Consider the following 19,853-nt stretch of genomic DNA (forward strand, 5'->3'; position numbering starts at 1 on the left):
TTATATGAACAGAAATTATTACGCATACAATGGGCTCACCTCCTCCTAATATCTCGCTCTTTACGCTAAATCATTTTTAGTAATTTCAACTGTTTATTCTACGACTTTTGTGATTCAGGGGTCATTCTTAAGAAATTGGGAAAAATTTAAGCTTTAGTGTAAAGAGCGTGGTACTGACGAGGGGGTGAACCCCTTCATATACGTAATAAAAACATGAGAATACAGAAGTTCGTTACGTAAGCTAATTTGTAAGTTACTTATATCTATTACTAATAAAAACATTCGTAAAAAATTAAAAGTTCTAGTTGCCTTTTTAAGTAACCAAAAAATCGGAGGGCAACTAGCCCTCCTCCCCCGCTCCTTTTTTCTCAAAATCATTCGATCAAAACTATGAGAAAGCCATTTAGCCAAAAAATAAATATGCAAATTTTGTTTTAATTATTCGTCTGCGGAGAGCCAAAATCAAAACATGCATTGATGAAAAGTATGAAAGTGATTCATACATTGATCCGTGTATGAAAGGGACTGTTCTCTTCTCAACGTCCCGCCCTTTACGCTAAAATTTTTTTACTGTTTAATAAAGTAGAATTGAGAGAAAGAGTCAAACTTTAGCGTAAGGAGCGGGGCGTTGAGAAGGGAGCAGCCCCTTTCATACACGGAGTAATTTCTGTTCGTTTTAAGTTTTAATGTCGCTCCTTATTTTCAGTTAAAAAAAAATTAGTTTTTTTATTTAATTGCGAAAAAGGACGATCTTTGGCGGTCTCTCATCTTTCATCAGCAAAACGTGTCCTAGTCACCTCAACTTTTCTGTCATTATAGCCCTAAAACATGGGATTCAGCCGCATTTTTTGCAAATATAACTGTTAGAAATACGGTCAGTAAAATGGGTACCCAAAATTATCCCAAGACAATTCCTCTGAAAAACATTCTTATTTTCATCATATAACTCACCTCGTTTTATTTGTTGTTTTTTTTCATATTTTTAACGGTGAAATGCCAAGATTTCATATATTGTTCTATACAAGAAATAAGGGACAGTTATCAGGCTGTAAAGCTTCGAGGACAGTGGTAATTCTCTTTTATAATATATATATATATATATATATATATATATATATATATATATATATATATATATATATATATATATAAATAAGTTTTTTGTCTGTGGGTCTGTCGAGTGATGTCATGTCATCATGTTGTCATGAAGTTAGTTGTCGTCATGTTTGTTATGACGATGACGTCATTAAAAGTATTTAAGAAAATCGTTCAAAGACAAAATTTTAATTGTAAGAAGATCGTGGACGGAAAAATGTTTAATTGTAAAATGACTGAAGAACCTACAATGGCAACAGCCGAGGAAGCTGCTCAAAGAGTCTATGCCAAAAAACTTGCGGCTGATAGAGAAAGTAAGAAAAGAAAGCGTGCCGAGGAATCACAAGAACAGTAAGAAAACAGGCTTGAAGCTAAAGAACGTAAAACCGCGCAGTTAGATGAAAATCCACCTGGACAGCGAGAGTCAAAACATATCAAAACTGAAAATGATAGCGATGATGATTGGGTTTGGGATTTTGACTTGGATAAGGTCATTAATGCCTACCAGATTTTAGTTAAAAAAAAAACAAAGGTTCGGCGATATGTATTTCATTGTGACGCTGAAAAATAAAGAAGAAAAAGAAAACTGAAAAAAGAAAAAAGGTAAAAAACTAAAAAAAAAACTGAAAAGAAAAAACACTCAAAGAGAAATTATAGATCGGGACACAAATGACGACCGGGACAGAGGGAATATAAATGACGACCGGGACATTCAAAGAGAAATTATAGACTGGGATACCGGGACACAAATGACGACCGGGACACAGGGAATATAAATGACGACCAGGACACAGGTATTTAAGAATATCGTTTAAAGACAAATTTTTAATTGTAAGAAGATCGTTGAAAGAGAAATTTGAACACCCGAGGAAGCTGCTCAAAACGAATGTATTCAAGCCAATGCAAAATCCTGGCTAGGAATATTTTTTATAATTAAAACATCCTAGAATTCTTTTCTTGGATGATCAAAAGAATCCATTGAATTCTTTTGATTCAAATCTTCAATTTACAATAGAACTGGAAGATTCAGGAAAGCTCCCTTTCTTGGGTGTTTTAATTATAAAAAATATTCCTAGCCTGGATTGTTCTATATATAGAAAGCCAACCCATAATGATCGGTATCTACTTTTCTCGTCAAATCACCCTCCTTGTGTAAAAAGAGGGGTAGTAATTTCTTTAGTCGACAGGGTTCTAAAAATATGTTCACGTAATCATGTAAAATCCGAGTTAGATTATGTTAAAGATATTCTATTCTGCAATGGCTACCCAATCAACCTCATTGAAAATATAACAGATAGACGATTAAAAAAGATAAAACAGGAAAACAGGAAGCCCGTCCCCCTTGATTCAGGTACACTGGCAATTGAGAAAAAAACTTTCACTACATTACCATACGTCTCGAAACTCAGAGACAAACTTGGAAAAATTTTAAAAAAACATAATCTCTCTGTTTCTTTCAAAACTGAACAAAAGGTTGAACATTTTTTCAACTCGGGAAAGGATAAAACGGACCCTATACTTGGTAGTGGTGTCTGCAGAGTCCCCTGTTCATGTGGAAAATTTTACATTGGAAGGACCAATCAACAACTAGGGGAACGATTGTAAGAACACAAAATTTCAATAGATAAGTCCCTGAGATTGGAAAATAAAAATGACAACTGTGATTCAGCTCTGGCCCAGCATATATATGAAAATCCTTACCATTTAGTTCTTTTTGAAGAGGCAACTTTAATATCTACCGTAAATGGTCTACCGCAATCTTTTAAAGAGGCAATTGAGATAAAAAAAAAACATATAAATAGAAATTTGGTTATAAATAGAGACACGGGAGATATTTCCTTAAGTCCAATTTATAATAATTCAATATTAAAAGACTCTATGAATACTTTCGCCCAATCTAATTTAAGACAACCTGTCCGCATATCTAATGAAAACCGAAATTGTAGACAGGCGAAATCTGTTGCAAGGCAAAGGATACTTATTCAATCTAATTGGTAACTTCTCTTTCATTGATTTAAACTTGGTTTTTGTTGGTTGAGTCAGTGTCTTTCTTCCTCTCGTGTAGTTCACTTATAAAGGTTAGATTTTGCTGTTGTTTTCTTCTTTGTTTCTTTTTTTTTGAGCACTGAGGACGACTTGGCGGAGGGCCTTGTCGAAATATTTGCTTGTTTTTCATATTTAGCTACTGGCTGATAAAATCCTCGTTTTTTCACCTATTTGTTTTTTCTCTTTTCATTTTTTATTCCCTTTCTTTGTTTTCATACGTCAAAAATATAAATATAAACAAATTTATGGAGATATGTTACCTGGGAAAAATACATTTTTCCCAGGTGATTTATGGTGATATATAAGGAAATTTATGGTGAAAAATCTATCATTAATTTTACTAAAATAAAACTAACTGCAAACTTTCAATTAAAGCTGAAATTCTATTTCACGGAGCCTTTTGTGATTGTAAAGGAAAAAGACCGCAATGATCAACTGCCATGTGAAAAAAAAAATCCTCACACCCTTGAAACGAAAAATGCCCATTATGTTACCATCGTAGCTATGAGTTATGAGTGTATAGTTGGATCTTAAACTTACCACTATAGCTATGAACCAGGCACGTACGTAAGAATTTTTTCGGGGGGGGGGGGGGAAACCTTCGAAACAGCAGATATAAAGTAGCACTTTTTTTTATTTAGTAATGCAAAATGCACGTATGTCGGAAAATACAGATTAACTTTAATCTGTAGTATTGTAGCGGATGGGGGGAAGAAGACTGAAACCTCAAAAGTACGTTTTAGGCTCAAATTATGTTCATAGCGATTTAGAACCAGTGATTAATCTATTATATCCCACTGAAAGGGAAATTTTAGGGTTGACAGTGCAATATGGGTACTAAGGGGGTAGTTCTTCTATTGCAAAAACGTAGATTTTAATGAAAAACGATAGTTTCCAAAATTGATCCATTAAAAGCTGTACTTTATCCTGAAAAGGGGGGATAAACGCTCTAATATCAAGGATAATTCGATTTTGCTGTGGAAAGCAAACTCTCTTTACAAAAAAAATAACATTACAATTGCTAATTACTTCAAAAAGGGTAAAAACTTGGACAGAAAATTGGGCAGTGACTTGATCGGATAATTGCATGCTGCAAAATCCCCCAAAAAGGCTTCACACATGTATCTAGATTCTTAATAAATTTCCTACTTTTGCCAGAAATCCCAAGAAACCATGGGGAAATTATGAGTTATAATCTAAGAAACTTACAACCTCAGTTATGAACTATGAGTTGGCCTATATAACTATAGGTTGTGAATTTAGAAAATTACCGCCATAGTTATGATACTACCATAATTGGTAGTATCATCAACGCCAACATCAACGCCTCTACCAAAATTCTGGCCATGTCACAACAATAATTCCAGGTTCGGCTCATTATTAGTGTTTTTCAAGTGATTTCAGTTTTATTTTGTTTAGTGATTTATTTTCTGGTTAGAGATTTCAATTTGAACCCCATGATGACAAACACAGCTTCGGTCGAAAACATCGTTGAAACAAAATCAAGACCTGACAACCATAGCTTTGATAAGCTTATTGCTTTCTACCATTATTACCGATTCTTTTTTTTTTGGGGGGGGGTAGTTATCATTTTCTTGTTTGGTTCAAAGTTCATGAAGGTTCTTTGGGACTGTATTGTATTGCTTAGATACAGCAAAAGAAAGACTAACCATTTTTAACTGTCGGGTCCTTGGGACATTGATCTCCATATCCTTTAACTGGTCTAAGCGGCTGACATGTGTGACCACATCCGTTTGAACAACAGCCTTCACCTGGAGGGCATCCATCTCCACACAGTTCAATACAGGGTCCAATAGTGCCGGGTGGTAGGATAGGGCATGATCTTGAACAGTATTTGATATCTAAAATATATTATTTTGACAGTCATTTATATTTAATAATAGTTAAAACCATTGGGTTCGCCCTCTTAGCAATTTGAACAACGTGAGCACGTAAATAGAATGAAGGAGTATTTACTCTCATCCCGCTATAAAAAGTTTGGAAATACTACTTTACTGCTACTGTTTGTACTGGATACCTTGGGGATACCAGCTATTTGATCTCCGACGCCGCATCAGTGTCACTGGTCGTGCCCCTAGAGTATAGTAACGCGATCGAGTGCTTTCAAGGGCTCTATAGTTTCTTTGCGCACTAATATTGCAACCAGTGTATGTCTGAAACATGTACTACCTTTACAAGGGCCGACCTATTGACCACGGGTTCAACAACCTGTGTCACCACAGTGTTGTCATCACAGGAAAAGTTAAAGAAAGATGGGCGGAACATTTTGAGAATGTACTAAACCGAGATACAGTTGCAGGAAAAGATATAGATGAAAATGGAAAAGTTTGTGATACCTTGGATGTGAAGGAAGATTTGTTTTGTGAGGAAGAATTAGCGGCAGTACTAAAAGCATTAAAAATAATAAGGCTGCATATGCTGATAGTGTGGTAAATGAGTTTCTTAAATATGGTGGCTCTGAGGTTAGAAATACGCTGCTGAATACTATGAATATGATTTCTGGAAAAGGAGAAGTACCTAACGATTTTAGGAAAACCTTAATTGAACCACCTTATTAAAAAGAGGTAATAAGAGTGATTGTTGTCATTATCGAGGCATTAGTCTGGTCTCTGTAATTAGCCAATTACTTAGTAATATGATACTTTTTAGACTGATAGATGTTGTAAACAAAGTTCTAAGAGAAAGACAGTGCGGTTTTAGAAAAGGTAGAGGTTGTGTCGACCAAATTTTCTCTTTTAGGTTAATAATTGAGAAGGGTCTAAGTTGTCAAACACCCTTGGTTGTCAGTTTTATAGATTATGACCAAGCGTGCGATTCTGTTAATAGAAGAGCTTTAGGAAAGGTCTTATTCTTGTATGGTATACCAGACAAATACATCAAAGTGATTATTGCTATGTACGAGAATAACACTGATGGGTTTTAGGTAGGAAATGAGGTTAGCAGCTGGTTTTGCTAAGCAGGGTTGTGTTCTATCCTCCTTTATATGTATCATTTTGATGGACTTTGTCTTAAGGATCATAGTAAAGGCAATAGGAGACCACGGAATCAAATGGGGAGGAAAAACTCTCCTGGGCTAAGATTATGCTAATGATTTAAGCATCCTAGATGAAAGTGTGAGCTAAATGAATGAACTTCTAGAGTTTTTTGCGAGTTCAGGGTGCTAGAATAGGTTGGAAAATTATTGTTAATAAGAATAAGTCACCAAGGCTAGGAATAAGTTACGAAGAAAAGGTGACGTTTGGTAACGAAAAGATTGATCAGCTTTGTGTTTCAGTTATCTAGTAAAGACGATGGGAGCAGTGAAGATGGTAAAAGTAGAATAGTCAAGGCTCAGTGTGTTATTCCACTGTTAAAATAAAGTTCGGAAAATAAGTCTGTAAACCAAGATTAGAATATTGGAAGGTATAGTATTGACAGTAGTCAAATATGGGTCTGAAGCATGGGCGCTCCGAAGAGCGGATTAATATTTACTAGATTTTTTCCAGGGAAATTGCCCATGGGTTCTTCTGGGTACCTGGTTGACTGACCGTATTTCAAACAGTAGGTTGTACGAAAAGGAGTGGTTCAATCCCGCTTACTAGGGCTATACTGAAAGAAAGGTTGAGATGGCTAGGGCACTTTCTGCGGATGAAGGATGACAGATTGCCGAAGGTTGTCCTTTTCGGCCAACCGTCCAGGGCTAAACAGAAAGCAGGTCGTTTTGTTAGGGGTGAGAAGATGTCATAAAGAAAGATTTAAAGGAAATGGGAACTTCCTGGAGGTTGTAAACAGGGAGAGTTTAAATAGATTGGGTTGAGAAGGAGTGTGCGTAGCTGTGTTGGCCTCAGGCAGCTCTGTGCTGCGCTGAGTTTTTAGTACTCGTAGTAGTAGTATCCCCTTTTAGGGCAAACGGAACCCCCTGTCGATATATTAATGACGGTACTTCTGAAAAACTCTTTACCTACCCTGCCAGGGTTCGGGAAAAAAATGGTTTCACACAGTTGGAGAAAATAACTCACTTTTAATTTCCGAATGTCAATTCCAACAAAACATGTATCTACGAACTCTATAAGTGAACTCTCTAAAAAGACGGACTAACTACAAAACCGCTATTTTAACACCAAGAAACCTAGTGTATGAAAATGACCAAAGCCAACCCGATAAATGAGGGCTTCAAATCTACACGCTTTTTTTAATAACATTATATTTCAATGGCCAAGATCAGACAAGACAGAAATAAATTTTAGCCCCATTTTTACTTCTTTAGTTCACTTCTTATGAGATTCCTGCCTTGGCAACGAGAGTTTAGCTTGACCTTTGAAATTACACTGTCCTTAGAATTTAGCCTGTATTTTGAATTTAAACAAATATAATCAAGAAGGAAACGGGTCATTTATCAAACAATTAGTGGTAACGAACTGTAGTAAGGAGCGACCCGGCTCAATAGTAACCAAAACTCCTATCTACAAAAATGTGAAATTTTGTATTTTTTGTCAGAAGGCAGATCACGGATGCGTGTTTATTTGTTTGTTTGTTTGTTGTTTTTATTTTCGTTTTTTTCCCAGGGGTGATCGTATCGACCCAGTGGTCCTAGAATCTTGCGGAGGGCTCATTCTAAAGGAAATAAAAAGTTCTAGTGCCCTTTTTAAGTGACCAAAAATTGGAGGGCACCTAGGCCCCCTCCCACGCTAATCATTTTCCCAAAGTTACCAAATCAAAATTCTGAGATAGCTATTTTATTCAGCGTAGTAAAAAAAACCTTATAAATATGTCTTTGGGGAAGGCTTACTCCCCCACAGTCCCCGTGAAAGGGGCCACAAGTTGCAAACTTTGACGAGTGCTTACACATAGTAATGGTCATTTAGAAGGGTACAGACGTTTTCAGGGGGATTTTTAGGTTGGGAGGGGGGTTGATAGGGGGGACATGCTAGGGGAAATTCCCTTGGAGGAATTTGTCATGGGGGAAGAAAATTTTCATGAAGGGAGCGAAGGATTTTCTAGCATTATTTAAAAAAAAACAATGAAAAAATAAATATGAAAAAGTTTTTCAATTGAAAGTAAGGAGAAGCATTAAAATTTATATGAACAGAAATTATTACGCATACAATGGGCTCACCTCCTCGTAATATCTCGCTCTTTACGCTAAATCATTTTTAGTAATTTCAACTGTTTATTCTACGACTTATGTGATTCAGGGGTCATTCTTAAGAAATTGGGAAAAATTTAAGCTTTAGTGTAAAGAGCGTGGTACTGACGAGGGGGTGAACCCCTTCATATACGTAATAAAAACATGAGAATACAGAAGTTCGTTACGTAAGCTAATTTGTAAGTTACTTATATCTATTACTAATAAAAACATTCGTAAAAATTTAAAAGTTCTAGTTGCCTTTTTAAGTAACCAAAAAATCGGAGGGCAACTAGCCCTCCTCCCCCGCTCCTTTTTTCTCAAAATCATTCGATCAAAACTATGAGAAAGCCATTTAGCCAAAAAATAAATATGCAAATTTCGTTTTAATTATTCGTCTGCGGAGAGCCAAAATCAAAACATGCATTGATGAAAAGTATGAAAGTGATTCATACATTGATCCGTGTATGAAAGGGACTGTTCTCTTCTCAACGCCCCGCCCTTTACGCTAAAATTTTTTTACTGTTTAATAAAGTAGAATTGAGAGAAAGAGTCAAACTTTAGCGTAAGGAGCGGGGCGTTGAGAAGGGAGCAGCCCCTTTCATACACGGAGTAATTTCTGTTCGTTTTAAGTTTTAATGTCGCTCCTTATTTTCAGTTAAAAAAAAGTTAGTTTTTTTATTTAATTGCGAAAAAGGACGATCTTTGGCGGTCTCTCATCTTTCATCAGCAAAACGTGTCCTAGTCACCTCAACTTTTCTGTCATTGTAGCCCTAAAACATGGGATTCAGCCGTATTTTTTGCAAATATAACTGTTAGAAATACGGTCAGTAAAATGGGTACCCAAAATTATCCCAAGACAATTCCTCTGAAAAACATTCTTATTTTCATCATATAACTCACCTCGTTTTATTTGTTGTTTTTTTTTCATATTTTTAACGGTGAAATGCCAAGATTTCATATATTGTTCTATACAAGAAATAAGGGACAGTTATCAGGCTGTAAAGCTTCGAGGACAGTGGTAATTCCCTTTTATAATATATATATATATATATATATATATATATATATATATATATATATATATATATATATATATATATAAATAAGTTTTTTGTCTGTGGGTCTGTCGAGTGATGTCATGTCATCATGTTGTCATGAAGTTAGTTGTCGTCATGTTTGTTATGACGATGACGTCATTAAAAGTATTTAAGAAAATCGTTCAAAGACAAAATTTTAATTGTAAGAAGATCGTGGACGGAAAAATGTTTAATTGTAAAATGACTGAAGAACCTACAATGGCAACAGCCGAGGAAGCTGCTCAAAGAGTCTATGCCAAAAAACTTGCGGCTGATAGAGAAAGTAAGAAAAGAAAGCGTGCCGAGGAATCACAAGAACAGTAAGAAAACAGGCTTGAAGCTAAAGAACGTAAAACCGCGCAGTTAGATGAAAATCCACCTGGACAGCGAGAGTCAAAACATATCAAAACTGAAAATGATAGCGATGATGATTGGGTTTGGGATTTTGACTTGGATAAGGTCATTAATGCCTACCAGATTTTAGTTAAAAAAAAAACAAAGGTTCGGCGATATGTATTTCATTGTGACGCTGAAAAATAAAGAAGAAAAAGAAAACTGAAAAAAGAAAAAAGGTAAAAAACTCAAAAAAAACTAAAAAGAAAAAACACTCAAAGAGAAATTATAGATCGGGACACAAATGACGACCGGGACAGAGGGAATATAAATGACGACCGGGACATTCAAAGAGAAATTATAGACTGGGATACCGGGACACAAATGACGACCGGGACACAGGGAATATAAATGACGACCAGGACACAGGTATTTAAGAATATCGTTTAAAGACAAATTTTTAATTGTAAGAAGATCGTTGAAAGAGAAATTTGAACACCCGAGGAAGCTGCTCAAAACGAATGTATTCAAGCCAATGCAAAATCCTGGCTAGGAATATTTTTTATAATTAAAACATCCTAGAATTCTTTTCTTGGATGATCAAAAGAATCCATTGAATTCTTTTGATTCAAATCTTCAATTTACAATAGAACTGGAAGATTCAGGAAAGCTCCCTTTCTTGGGTGTTTTAATTATAAAAAATATTCCTAGCCTGGATTGTTCTATATATAGAAAGCCAACCCATAATGATCGGTATCTACTTTTCTCGTCAAATCACCCTCCTTGTGTAAAAAGAGGGGTAGTAATTTCTTTAGTCGACAGGGTTCTAAAAATATGTTCACGTAATCATGTAAAATCCGAGTTAGATTATGTTAAAGATATTCTATTCTGCAATGGCTACCCAATCAACCTCATTGAAAATATAATAGATAGACGATTAAAAAAGATAAAACAGGAAAACAGGAAGCCCGTCCCCCTTGATTCAGGTACACTGGCAATTGAGAAAAAAACTTTCACTACATTACCATACGTCTCGAAACTCAGAGACAAACTTGGAAAAATTTTAAAAAAACATAATCTCTCTGTTTCTTTCAAAACTGAACAAAAGGTTAAACATTTTTTCAACTCGGGAAAGGATAAAACGGACCCTATACTTGGTAGTGGTGTCTGCAGAGTCCCCTGTTCATGTGGAAAATTTTACATTGGAAGGACCAATCAACAACTAGGGGAACGATTGTAAGAACACAAAATTTCAATAGATAAGTCCCTGAGATTGGAAAATAAAAATGACAACTGTGATTCAGCTCTGGCCCAGCATATATATGAAAATCCTTACCATTTAGTTCTTTTTGAAGAGGCAACTTTAATATCTACCGTAAATGGTCTACCGCAATCTTTTAAAGAGGCAATTGAGATAAAAAAAAACATATAAATAGAAATTTGGTTATAAATAGAGACACGGGAGATATTTCCTTAAGTCCAATTTATAATAATTCAATATTAAAAGACTCTATGAATACTTTTGCCCAATCTAATTTAAGACAACCTGTCCGCATATCTAATGAAAACCGAAATTGTAGACAGGCGAAATCTGTTGCAAGGCAAAGGATACTTATTCAATCTAATTGGTAACTTCTCTTTCATTGATTTAAACTTGGTTTTTGTTGGTTGAGTCAGTGTCTTTCTTCCTCTCGTGTAGTTCACTTATAAAGGTTAGATTTTGCTGTTGTTTTCTTCTTTGTTTCTTTTTTTTTGAGCACTGAGGACGACTTGGCGGAGGTCCTTGTCGAAATATTTGCTTGTTTTTCATATTTAGCTACTGGCTGATAAAATCCTCGTTTTTTCACCTATTTGTTTTTTCTCTTTTCATTTTTTATTCCCTTTCTTTGTTTTCATACGTCAAAAATATAAATATAAACAAATTTATGGAGATATGTTACCTGGGAAAAATACATTTTTCCCAGGTGATTTATGGTGATATATAAGGAAATTTATGGTGAAAAATCTATCATTAATTTTACTAAAATAAAACTAACTGCAAACTTTCAATTAAAGCTGAAATTCTATTTCACGGAGCCTTTTGTGATTGTAAAGGAAAAAGACCGCAATGATCAACTGCCATGTGAAAAAAAAAATCCTCGCACCCTTGAAACGAAAAATACCCATTATGTTACCATCGTAGCTATGAGTTATGAGTGTATAGTTGGATCTTAAACTTACCACTATAGCTATGAACCAGGCACGTACGTAAGAATTTTTTCGGGGGGGGGGCAAAACCTTCGAAACAGCAGATATAAAGTAGCACTTTTTTTTATTTAATAATGCAAAATGCACGTATGTCGGAAAATACAGATTAACTTTAATCTGTAGTATTGTAGCGGATGGGGGGAAGAAGACTGAAACCTCAAAAGTACGTTTTAGGCTCAAATTGTGTTCATAGCGATTTAGAACCAGTGATTAATCTATTATATCCCACTGAAAGGGAAATTTTAGGGTTGACAGTGCAATATGGGTACTAAGGGGGTAGTTCTTCTATTGCAAAAACGTAGATTTTAATGAAAAACGATAGTTTCCAAAATTGATCCATTAAAAGCTGTACTTTATCCTGAAAAGGGGGGATAAACGCTCTAATATCAAGGATGATTCGATTTTGCTGTGGAAAGCAAACTCTCTTTACAAAAAAAATAACATTACAATTGCTAATTACTTCAAAAAGGGTAAAAACTTGGACAGAAAATGGGTTAGTAATTGGGCAGTGACTTGATCGGATAATTGCATGCTGCAAAATCCCTCAAAAAGGCTTCACACATGTATCTAGATTCTTAATAAATTTCCTACTTTTGCCAGAAATCCCAAGAAACCATGGGGAAATTATGAGTTATAATCTAAGAAACTTACAACCTCAGTTATGAACTATGAGTTGGCCTATATAACTATAGGTTGTGAATTTAGAAAATTACCGCCATAGTTATGATACTACCATAATTGTAAGCTTCACTTTTCACTAAAAATAGAACCAAAACGATCGTAACAAAACAAGTCGTCATTTTCAACTATTCTCCTACTAGAAAAAGCTTAAAATTTAAAGCTGGCAACTGACTATAAAATATTAAACACATGGGAAATACCATTGCCAATAATGCTGATTTATTCTTCCTTGTCTTTGACAAAAGATTGATTTTTCTTTTGTCGGCGTCTTCGCCTTTTGAAAGTTCTAAAAAAAAAAAAAAAAAAAAAAAAAAAGAAAAGAAAGAACAACAAAAAAAGTCGCATCCATGATTTGTCTTCTGGCAAAAAATGCGAAATTTCACATTTTTGTAGATAGGGGCTTGAAACTTCTACAACAGGGTTCTCTGATACGCTTAATCTGATGGTGTGATTTTCGTTAATATTGTAGAACTTTTAGGGGGTGTTTCCCCTATTTAGCAAACTGAGGCAAATTTTCTCAGGCTCGTAACTTTTGATCGGTAAGACTAAACTTGATGAAAATTATATATTTAAAATCAGCATTAAAATACGATTTTTTTATGTAACTATTGGTATCAAAATATCATTTTTTAGAGTTTCGGTTACTATTCAGCCGGGTCGCTCCTTACTACAGTTCGTTACCACGAACTGTTTGATAAACTTCAGAAGCAATTGCTTTTTATGGATTTCCCGCCAACGACAGTTGCTACTGTGACGAAATAGCTAAGAGCGAGCTTCATTCTCTGATTAGCGAAAGCATATTTTTGTTGTACTCGTTTGGTTAACTGATATTCTTTAGAATTGTTTCTCCAGTCGGCTCTTAAGAAAATAAGCAAAAGAAAAAGCGATGTTTATTTGAACACAAACTCGAGACAAAGAGGAATCTCCACGAATTTCAATGTTTTTCGTCAGAATCGTCGGTTTTTCAGTCAAACTAAAATCAGATTTTAGAGAGGATGAAAATGTGAGCGGAAAAAAGGTTGCTATCTTTTCGGTTTATTTCAGCATTTGTGCAAATTTGATGTAAACTGCCGTAGAATGTAATAATTTTACCACAATAATCTTCATGGTATAATTTGGTTAGAGGAGTGGTGCAGCTTGTCTCAAAGTGTTGGCAACGCTGATGCTGAGCGATAAATCTACTGAAGAAAATTCAATCTCTGGAAAGACAAACAACTCTTTTAATAACCTCATTTGTTCTTTTGTAAAAAAAAATAAAAAAAACTACAGCTCGTTACAACGAACTGTTTGATATTAATCAAACAGTTCGTGGTAACGAACTGTAGTAAGGAGCGGCCTGGCTCAATAGTAACCGAAACTCTAAAAAATGGAATTTTGATACCAATAGTTACATCAAAAGAATCACATTTTAATGCTAATTTTAAATATATAAGTTTCATCAAGATTAGTCTTGCCCATCAAAAGTTACGAGCCTGAGAAAATTTGCCTCATTTTAGAAAATAGGGGGAAACACCCCCTAAAAGTTCTACAATATTAACGATAATTTGCAAGTTCTATCAGATTCAGCGTATCAGAGAACCCTATTGTAGAAGTTTCAAGCCCCTATCTACAAAAATGTGGAATTTCGCATTTTTTGCCAGAAGACAAATCACGGATGCGTGTTTATTTGTTTTTTTTCCAGGGGTGATCGTATCGACTCAGTGGTCCTAAAATGTCGCGAAAGGGCTCATTCTAACGGAAATTAAAAGTTCTAGTGCCATTTTTATAGTCAAAAATTCTATAGTCTATTCGTTGGTTGATAGAGCGTTTGTAGTGTGTTCTCCTGATTTTGAGCTGAAGGCTGAACTTGATCATATGAAAGAGATTTTAGTTTTATTTTATTTGGTGATTTATTTCTGGCATGAGATTTAAATTTGAACCTGATGATGACAAACACAGCTCCGGTCTAAATTACTGTTCAAACAAAATCATGACCTGGTATCCATAGCTTAGGTAAGCTTATTACTTTCTACTATGTTTAATGTTTTATTTTTAATTTTTTTTTTGGGGGGGGGCAGGGTATTTATCGTTTTCTTGTTCGGTTCAAAGCTCATGATGGTTCTTTGGTACTGCATTATATCGCTTAGATACAGGAAAAGAAAGACAAACCATTTTTAATTCTGGGGTCTTTGGGACATTGATCTCCATATCCTTCAACTGCTCTAAGCGGCTGACATGTGTGGCCACATCCGTTTGAACAACAGCCTTCACTTGGAGGGCATCCATCTCCACACAGTTCAATACAGGGTCCAATTGTGCCTGGTGGTAGAAGAGGACATGATCTTGAACAGTATTTGATATCTAAAATATATTGTTTTGACAATCATTTTTATTTAATAATAGTTAAAACCACTGGGCTCACCTTCTTAGCTATATGAACATGGTAAGCACGTACACAGAATGAGGGGGTATTCACCCCATCTCGCCATTCAAAATTTAGGAATAGTGCTTTACTACTACTGTTTGTTCTGGATGCCTTGGAGATTTCGAAGACTCTACAGTTTCTTTGCGCGCTAATACTACAACCAGTATGTATCTGAAACTACCTTTAATTAGCCGAACCTTTGGCCAACTCTGCAGCAAACTATCTGAAACTACCTTTAATTAGCCGAACCTTTGGCCAACTCTGCAACAACCTATCTGAAACTACCTTTAATTAGCCGAACCTTTGGCCAACTCTGCAGCAAACTATCTGAAACTACCTTTAATTAGCCGAACCTTTGGCCAACTCTGCAACAACCTATCTGAAACTACCTTTAATTAGCCGAACCTTTGGCCAACTCTGCAGCAAACTATCTGAAACTACCTTTAATTAGCCGAACCTTTGGCCAACTCTGCAACAACCTATCTGAAACTACCTTTAATTAGCCGAACCTTTGGCCAACTCTGCAGCAAACTATCTGAAACTACCTTTAATTAGCCGAACCTTTGGCCAACTCTGCAGCAAACTATCTGAAACTACCTTTAATTAGCCGAACCTTTGGCCAACTCTGCAACAACCGATCTGAAACTACCTTTAATTAGCCGAACCTTTGGCCAACTCTGCAGCAAACTATCTGAAACTACCTTTAATTAGCCGAACCTTTGGCCAACTCTGCAGCAAACTATCTGAAACTACCTTTAATTAGCCGAACCTTTGGCCAACTCTGCAACAACCTATCTGAAACTACCTTTAATTAGCCGAACCTTTGGCCAACTCTGCAGCAAACTATCTGAAACTACCTTTAATTAGCCGAACCTTTGGCCAACTCTGCAACAACCTATCTGAAACTACCTTTAATTAGCCGAACCTTTGGCCAACTCTGCAGCAAACTATCTGAAACTACCTTTAATTAGCCGAACCTTTGGCCAACTCTGCAACAACCTATGTCACCACAGTGTTTCGTGAGCAAGAATTTGCAAGTTCTATCCCCTTTTATACGGGTCATTTTGATGGACTTTGTCTTAAGGAGCACAGGAAAGGCAATTGGAGACCACGGAACCGAATGGGGAGGAAAAACGCTCCTGGGCTTAGATTATGCTGATGATTTAAGCATATTAGATGAAAGTGTGAGCAAAATGAATGAATTCTTAGAGGTTTTGTGAGTTCAGGGTGCTAAAATAGGCTTGAAAATTAATGTGACAAAGACTAAGTCACTAAAGCTGAGAATAAGTGAAGATGAAAAGGTGGCTTTGAGTAACGCAAAGATTGATCAGGTTGGCAGCTTCGCTTACCTTAGTAGTATTATTAGTAAAGACGGTGGGAGCAGCGAAGATGTTAAAAGTAGAATAGGTAAGGCTCAGGGTGTTTTTTCACAGTTAAAAAAGTTTGGAAGAATAGAAAGATAAGTCTGCAGACCAAGATTAAAATATTGGAAGCTACAGTAATGACAGTGGTCAAATATGGCTTTGAAGCGTGGGTTCTCCGAAAAGCAGATGAAAAATTACTAGAAGTTTTCCAGAGAAATTGCCTATGGATTGTTCTTGGTACCCCGCTGACTGACCGTATTTCAAACAGTAGCTTGTACGAAAAATGTGGTTCAATCCCGCTTTCTAGGGCTATAATGAAAGAAAGGTTAAGATGGCTAGGCCACGTTCTGCGGATGAAGGATGACTGATTGCCGACGATTGTCTTTATTGGCCAACCGTCTGGGGCTACACGGAAAGCAGGTCGTTCTTGTCTGGGTTGGGAGGATGACATAAATAAAGATTTAAAGAAAATGGGAACTTCCTGGGAGAGTTAAAAAGGGAGGCCTTGAATAGATTAGGTTGGAGGAGGAGCGTGCTTAGCTTTGTTGGCCTCAGGTGGTTTGGCGAAGCAGTGAGTTATTATTAGTAGTAGTAGTACTAAAAGGTTTAAAAAATAATAATGCTACAGGTGCTTATAGATTGGCAAACGAGTTTCTTAAATATGGTGTCTCTGAGGTTAGAAATAAGCTACTGAATATTATGAATATGATTTTTGAAAAAAGGGAAGTACCTTACGATTTTATGAAAACCTTAATTAAACCACTGTATAGAAAAGGTGATAAGAGTGAGTGTTGTAATTATCGAGGCATTAGTCTGGTATCTGTAGGTAGCAAATTACTTAGTAATATGATAGTTTTTAGACTGAGAGATACTGTAAACAAAGTTCTAAGGGAAGAGCAGTGCGGCTTTAGAAAAGGTAGAGGATGTGTCGACCAAATTTTCACTCTTAGGTTAATAATTGAGAAGTGCCTAAGTTGTCAAACATCATTGGTCCTCAGTTTTATAGATTATGATCAAGCGTTCAATTATGCTGGTAGAAAAGCTTTAGCAAAGATCTTATCCTTGTATGGTATACTAGACAAATACATCAAAGGGATTAGTGCTATGTACGAGAATAACACTGATGGGATTAAGGTAGGAAATGAGGTTAGCAGCTGGTTTTATCAAGCAGGGTTGTGTTCTATCCCCTTTTATATGAATCATTGTTTTTCACTTATTCAATCATTGTTTAGTGATATGTGATAGTGATACATGATTGTGATATTATTCAATCGTTAAAGTTATTAGTGATATGTACAAGAATAACACTGCTGCGGTTAAGGTAGGAAATGAGGTTAGCAGCTGGTTTTATTAAGCAGGGTTGTGTTCTATCCCCCTTTATATGAATCATTTTGATTGACTTCGTCTTTAGGAACATAGTAAAGGCAATGGGATACCACGGAATCAAATGGGGAGGAAAAACTCTCCTGGACCTAGATTATGCTGATGGTTTAAGTATCTTAGATGAAAGTGTGAGCTAATTGAATAAACTTTTAGAAGTTTTGCGAGTTCATGATGCTAGAATAGCTTTGAAAATTAATTTTAAGAAGACTAAGTCACTAAGGCTAGGAATAAGTGAAGATGAAAGGGTAACGTTGGGTAACGAAAAGGTTGATCAGGTGGGCAGTTACACTTACCTTGGTAGTATTATTAGTAAAGGTGGTGGGAGCAGTAAAGATGGTAAAAGTAGAACAGCCATGGCTCAGGGTATTGTTTCATCACACTTAATAAAAGTTTAGAAGAATAGGAAGATAAGTCTGCAAACCAAGATTACAATATTGGAAGGTTCAGTGATGACAGTAGTCAAATATGTGGCTCTGAAGCATGGGCGCTCCAGAAAGCGGATGAAGATTTACTACATGTATTTCAGAGAAACTGCCTACGGACTGTTCTGGGTACCGTACTGACCGTATTCCAGACAGTAGGATGCACCAAAAACTGGCTCAATCCCATTTTCTAGGGCTATAATGAAAGAAAGGTTGAGATGGTTATGGCACGTTCTGTGGATGAAGAATGTCAGATAGCCAAAGATTGTCCTTTTCGACCAACTGTCTAGGGCTAAACGGAAAGTAGGTCGTCCTTGTTTGGGGTGGGAGGATGTCATAAAGAAAGATTTAAAGGAAATGGGAATTTCCTGGGAGGTTGTAATGTGAGAGGTTTTGAATAAATTGGGAGAGAGGAGGAGTGTGCATCGCTGTGTTGGCCTCAAGCGGTTTTTTGCTGTGATGAGTAGTTAGTAGTAGAAGTAGCAGTAGTAATATCCCTTTCAAGGTTAAACGGGCCCTCCTATCGATATATCAATGACGGTACTTCTCGAAAACTCTTTACTTAACCTCCCAGGGTTCGGGGAAAAAATGATTTCACACAGTTGGAGAAAATAACTCGCTTTTAATTTCCGAATGTCAACTCCGACAAAACATGTATCTACGATTTCTATATGTGAACTCTCTAAACGGACTAACTACAAAGTCACTGGTTTAACACCAAGGAACCTGGTGTGGGAGAATGACCCTGACAATCCTATAAATGAGGGCTTTAAATTCACAAGCTGTTTTTTAATAACATTATGTATCAATGGCCAAGGTCAGACAAGACAGAAATAAATTTTAGCCCTTAAGTTTACTTCGTATGAGATTACCGGCTTGGAAATGATAGTTTTGCCTGTCCTTCGAAACTAAACAAATTTAATGAAGAGGGAAACGGGTCATTTATCTTAAAAGAAAAGGGGGAAAGCCCCAACTACTACTAACAATTTACTATAGCACCAAGTCACCTGTGGCCAACACAGATGCACACTCTCCTCCTCTAACTCAAATTATTTAAAGCTTTTCTCTTTACTCCCTCCCAGGAAGTTCATTGAAATCTTTCCGACTTCTTCTCACCCCATTCGCCGTTTGACTCTATGCCAAAAAAGGAAGATCTTTGGCAGTTTCTTATCTTTCATCAGCAAAACCTGTCCTAGTCATCTCAGCCTTTCTGTCATTATAGCCCTAAAACATGGAATTCAGTCGCATTTTTTGCAAAGCTTATTGTTTGAAATACAGTCGGTAAAATGGGTACCCAAAATGATCTCAAGACAATTCCTCTGAATAATATTCTTATATTTATCATATAGTTCACCTCATTTTATTTGGGGTTTTGTTTTTTCATATTCCTAACGATGAAATGCCAAGATTTCTTCTACTGTTCTATACATGAAATACGGGATACCTATCAACTTGTAAAGCTTCGAAAGACAACGTCGGTTGAAGCATCAATTCAGATTCACCTTTTCAATTTTGCACAAGAGGAAATGGGTAAGAGGACAGTGGGACTGAGGCCAGTTCCCTGGAAAGACAAGGGCTGCAGAAGTGATCATGTCAATATATATATATATATATATATATATATATATATATATATATATATATATATAATATATATATATATATATATATATA

General features: G+C 36.0%; 2 protein-coding genes across 4 annotated transcripts in view; one reads left to right on the forward strand and one right to left on the reverse strand.

The window, feature by feature from the left end:
- LOC136038266 (WAP four-disulfide core domain protein 3-like) overlaps positions 1-19,853 on the reverse strand; it is a 50,218-nt gene that overhangs the window by 19,341 nt on the left and 11,024 nt on the right. The window contains exons 2-3 of one of the 3 annotated variants that reach the window (XM_065721381.1): positions 14,755-14,946; positions 4,812-5,003 (exon numbers count right to left, since the gene is read on the reverse strand). In XM_065721381.1, coding sequence (XP_065577453.1) covers positions 4,812-5,003; positions 14,755-14,946 — 384 coding nt within the window. Of the gene's footprint in view, positions 1-4,811; positions 5,004-12,655; positions 12,771-14,754; positions 14,947-19,853 lie in introns of those variants that run through there. The other 2 variants (XM_065721383.1, XM_065721382.1) reach the window with 2 other exon arrangements.
- The window catches only part of LOC136038267 (spindle and kinetochore-associated protein 1-like), a 61,514-nt gene continuing 53,026 nt past the window's right edge, over positions 11,366-19,853 (forward strand). The window contains exon 1 of the mRNA XM_065721385.1: positions 11,366-11,390. The gene's annotated coding sequence lies outside the window, so the exon portion shown is untranslated. The remainder of the gene's footprint in view (positions 11,391-19,853) is intronic.

The sequence above is a fragment of the Artemia franciscana genome, chromosome 17 (assembly GCF_032884065.1).
Source record: "Artemia franciscana chromosome 17, ASM3288406v1, whole genome shotgun sequence".
Taxonomy (NCBI): domain Eukaryota; kingdom Metazoa; phylum Arthropoda; class Branchiopoda; order Anostraca; family Artemiidae; genus Artemia; species Artemia franciscana.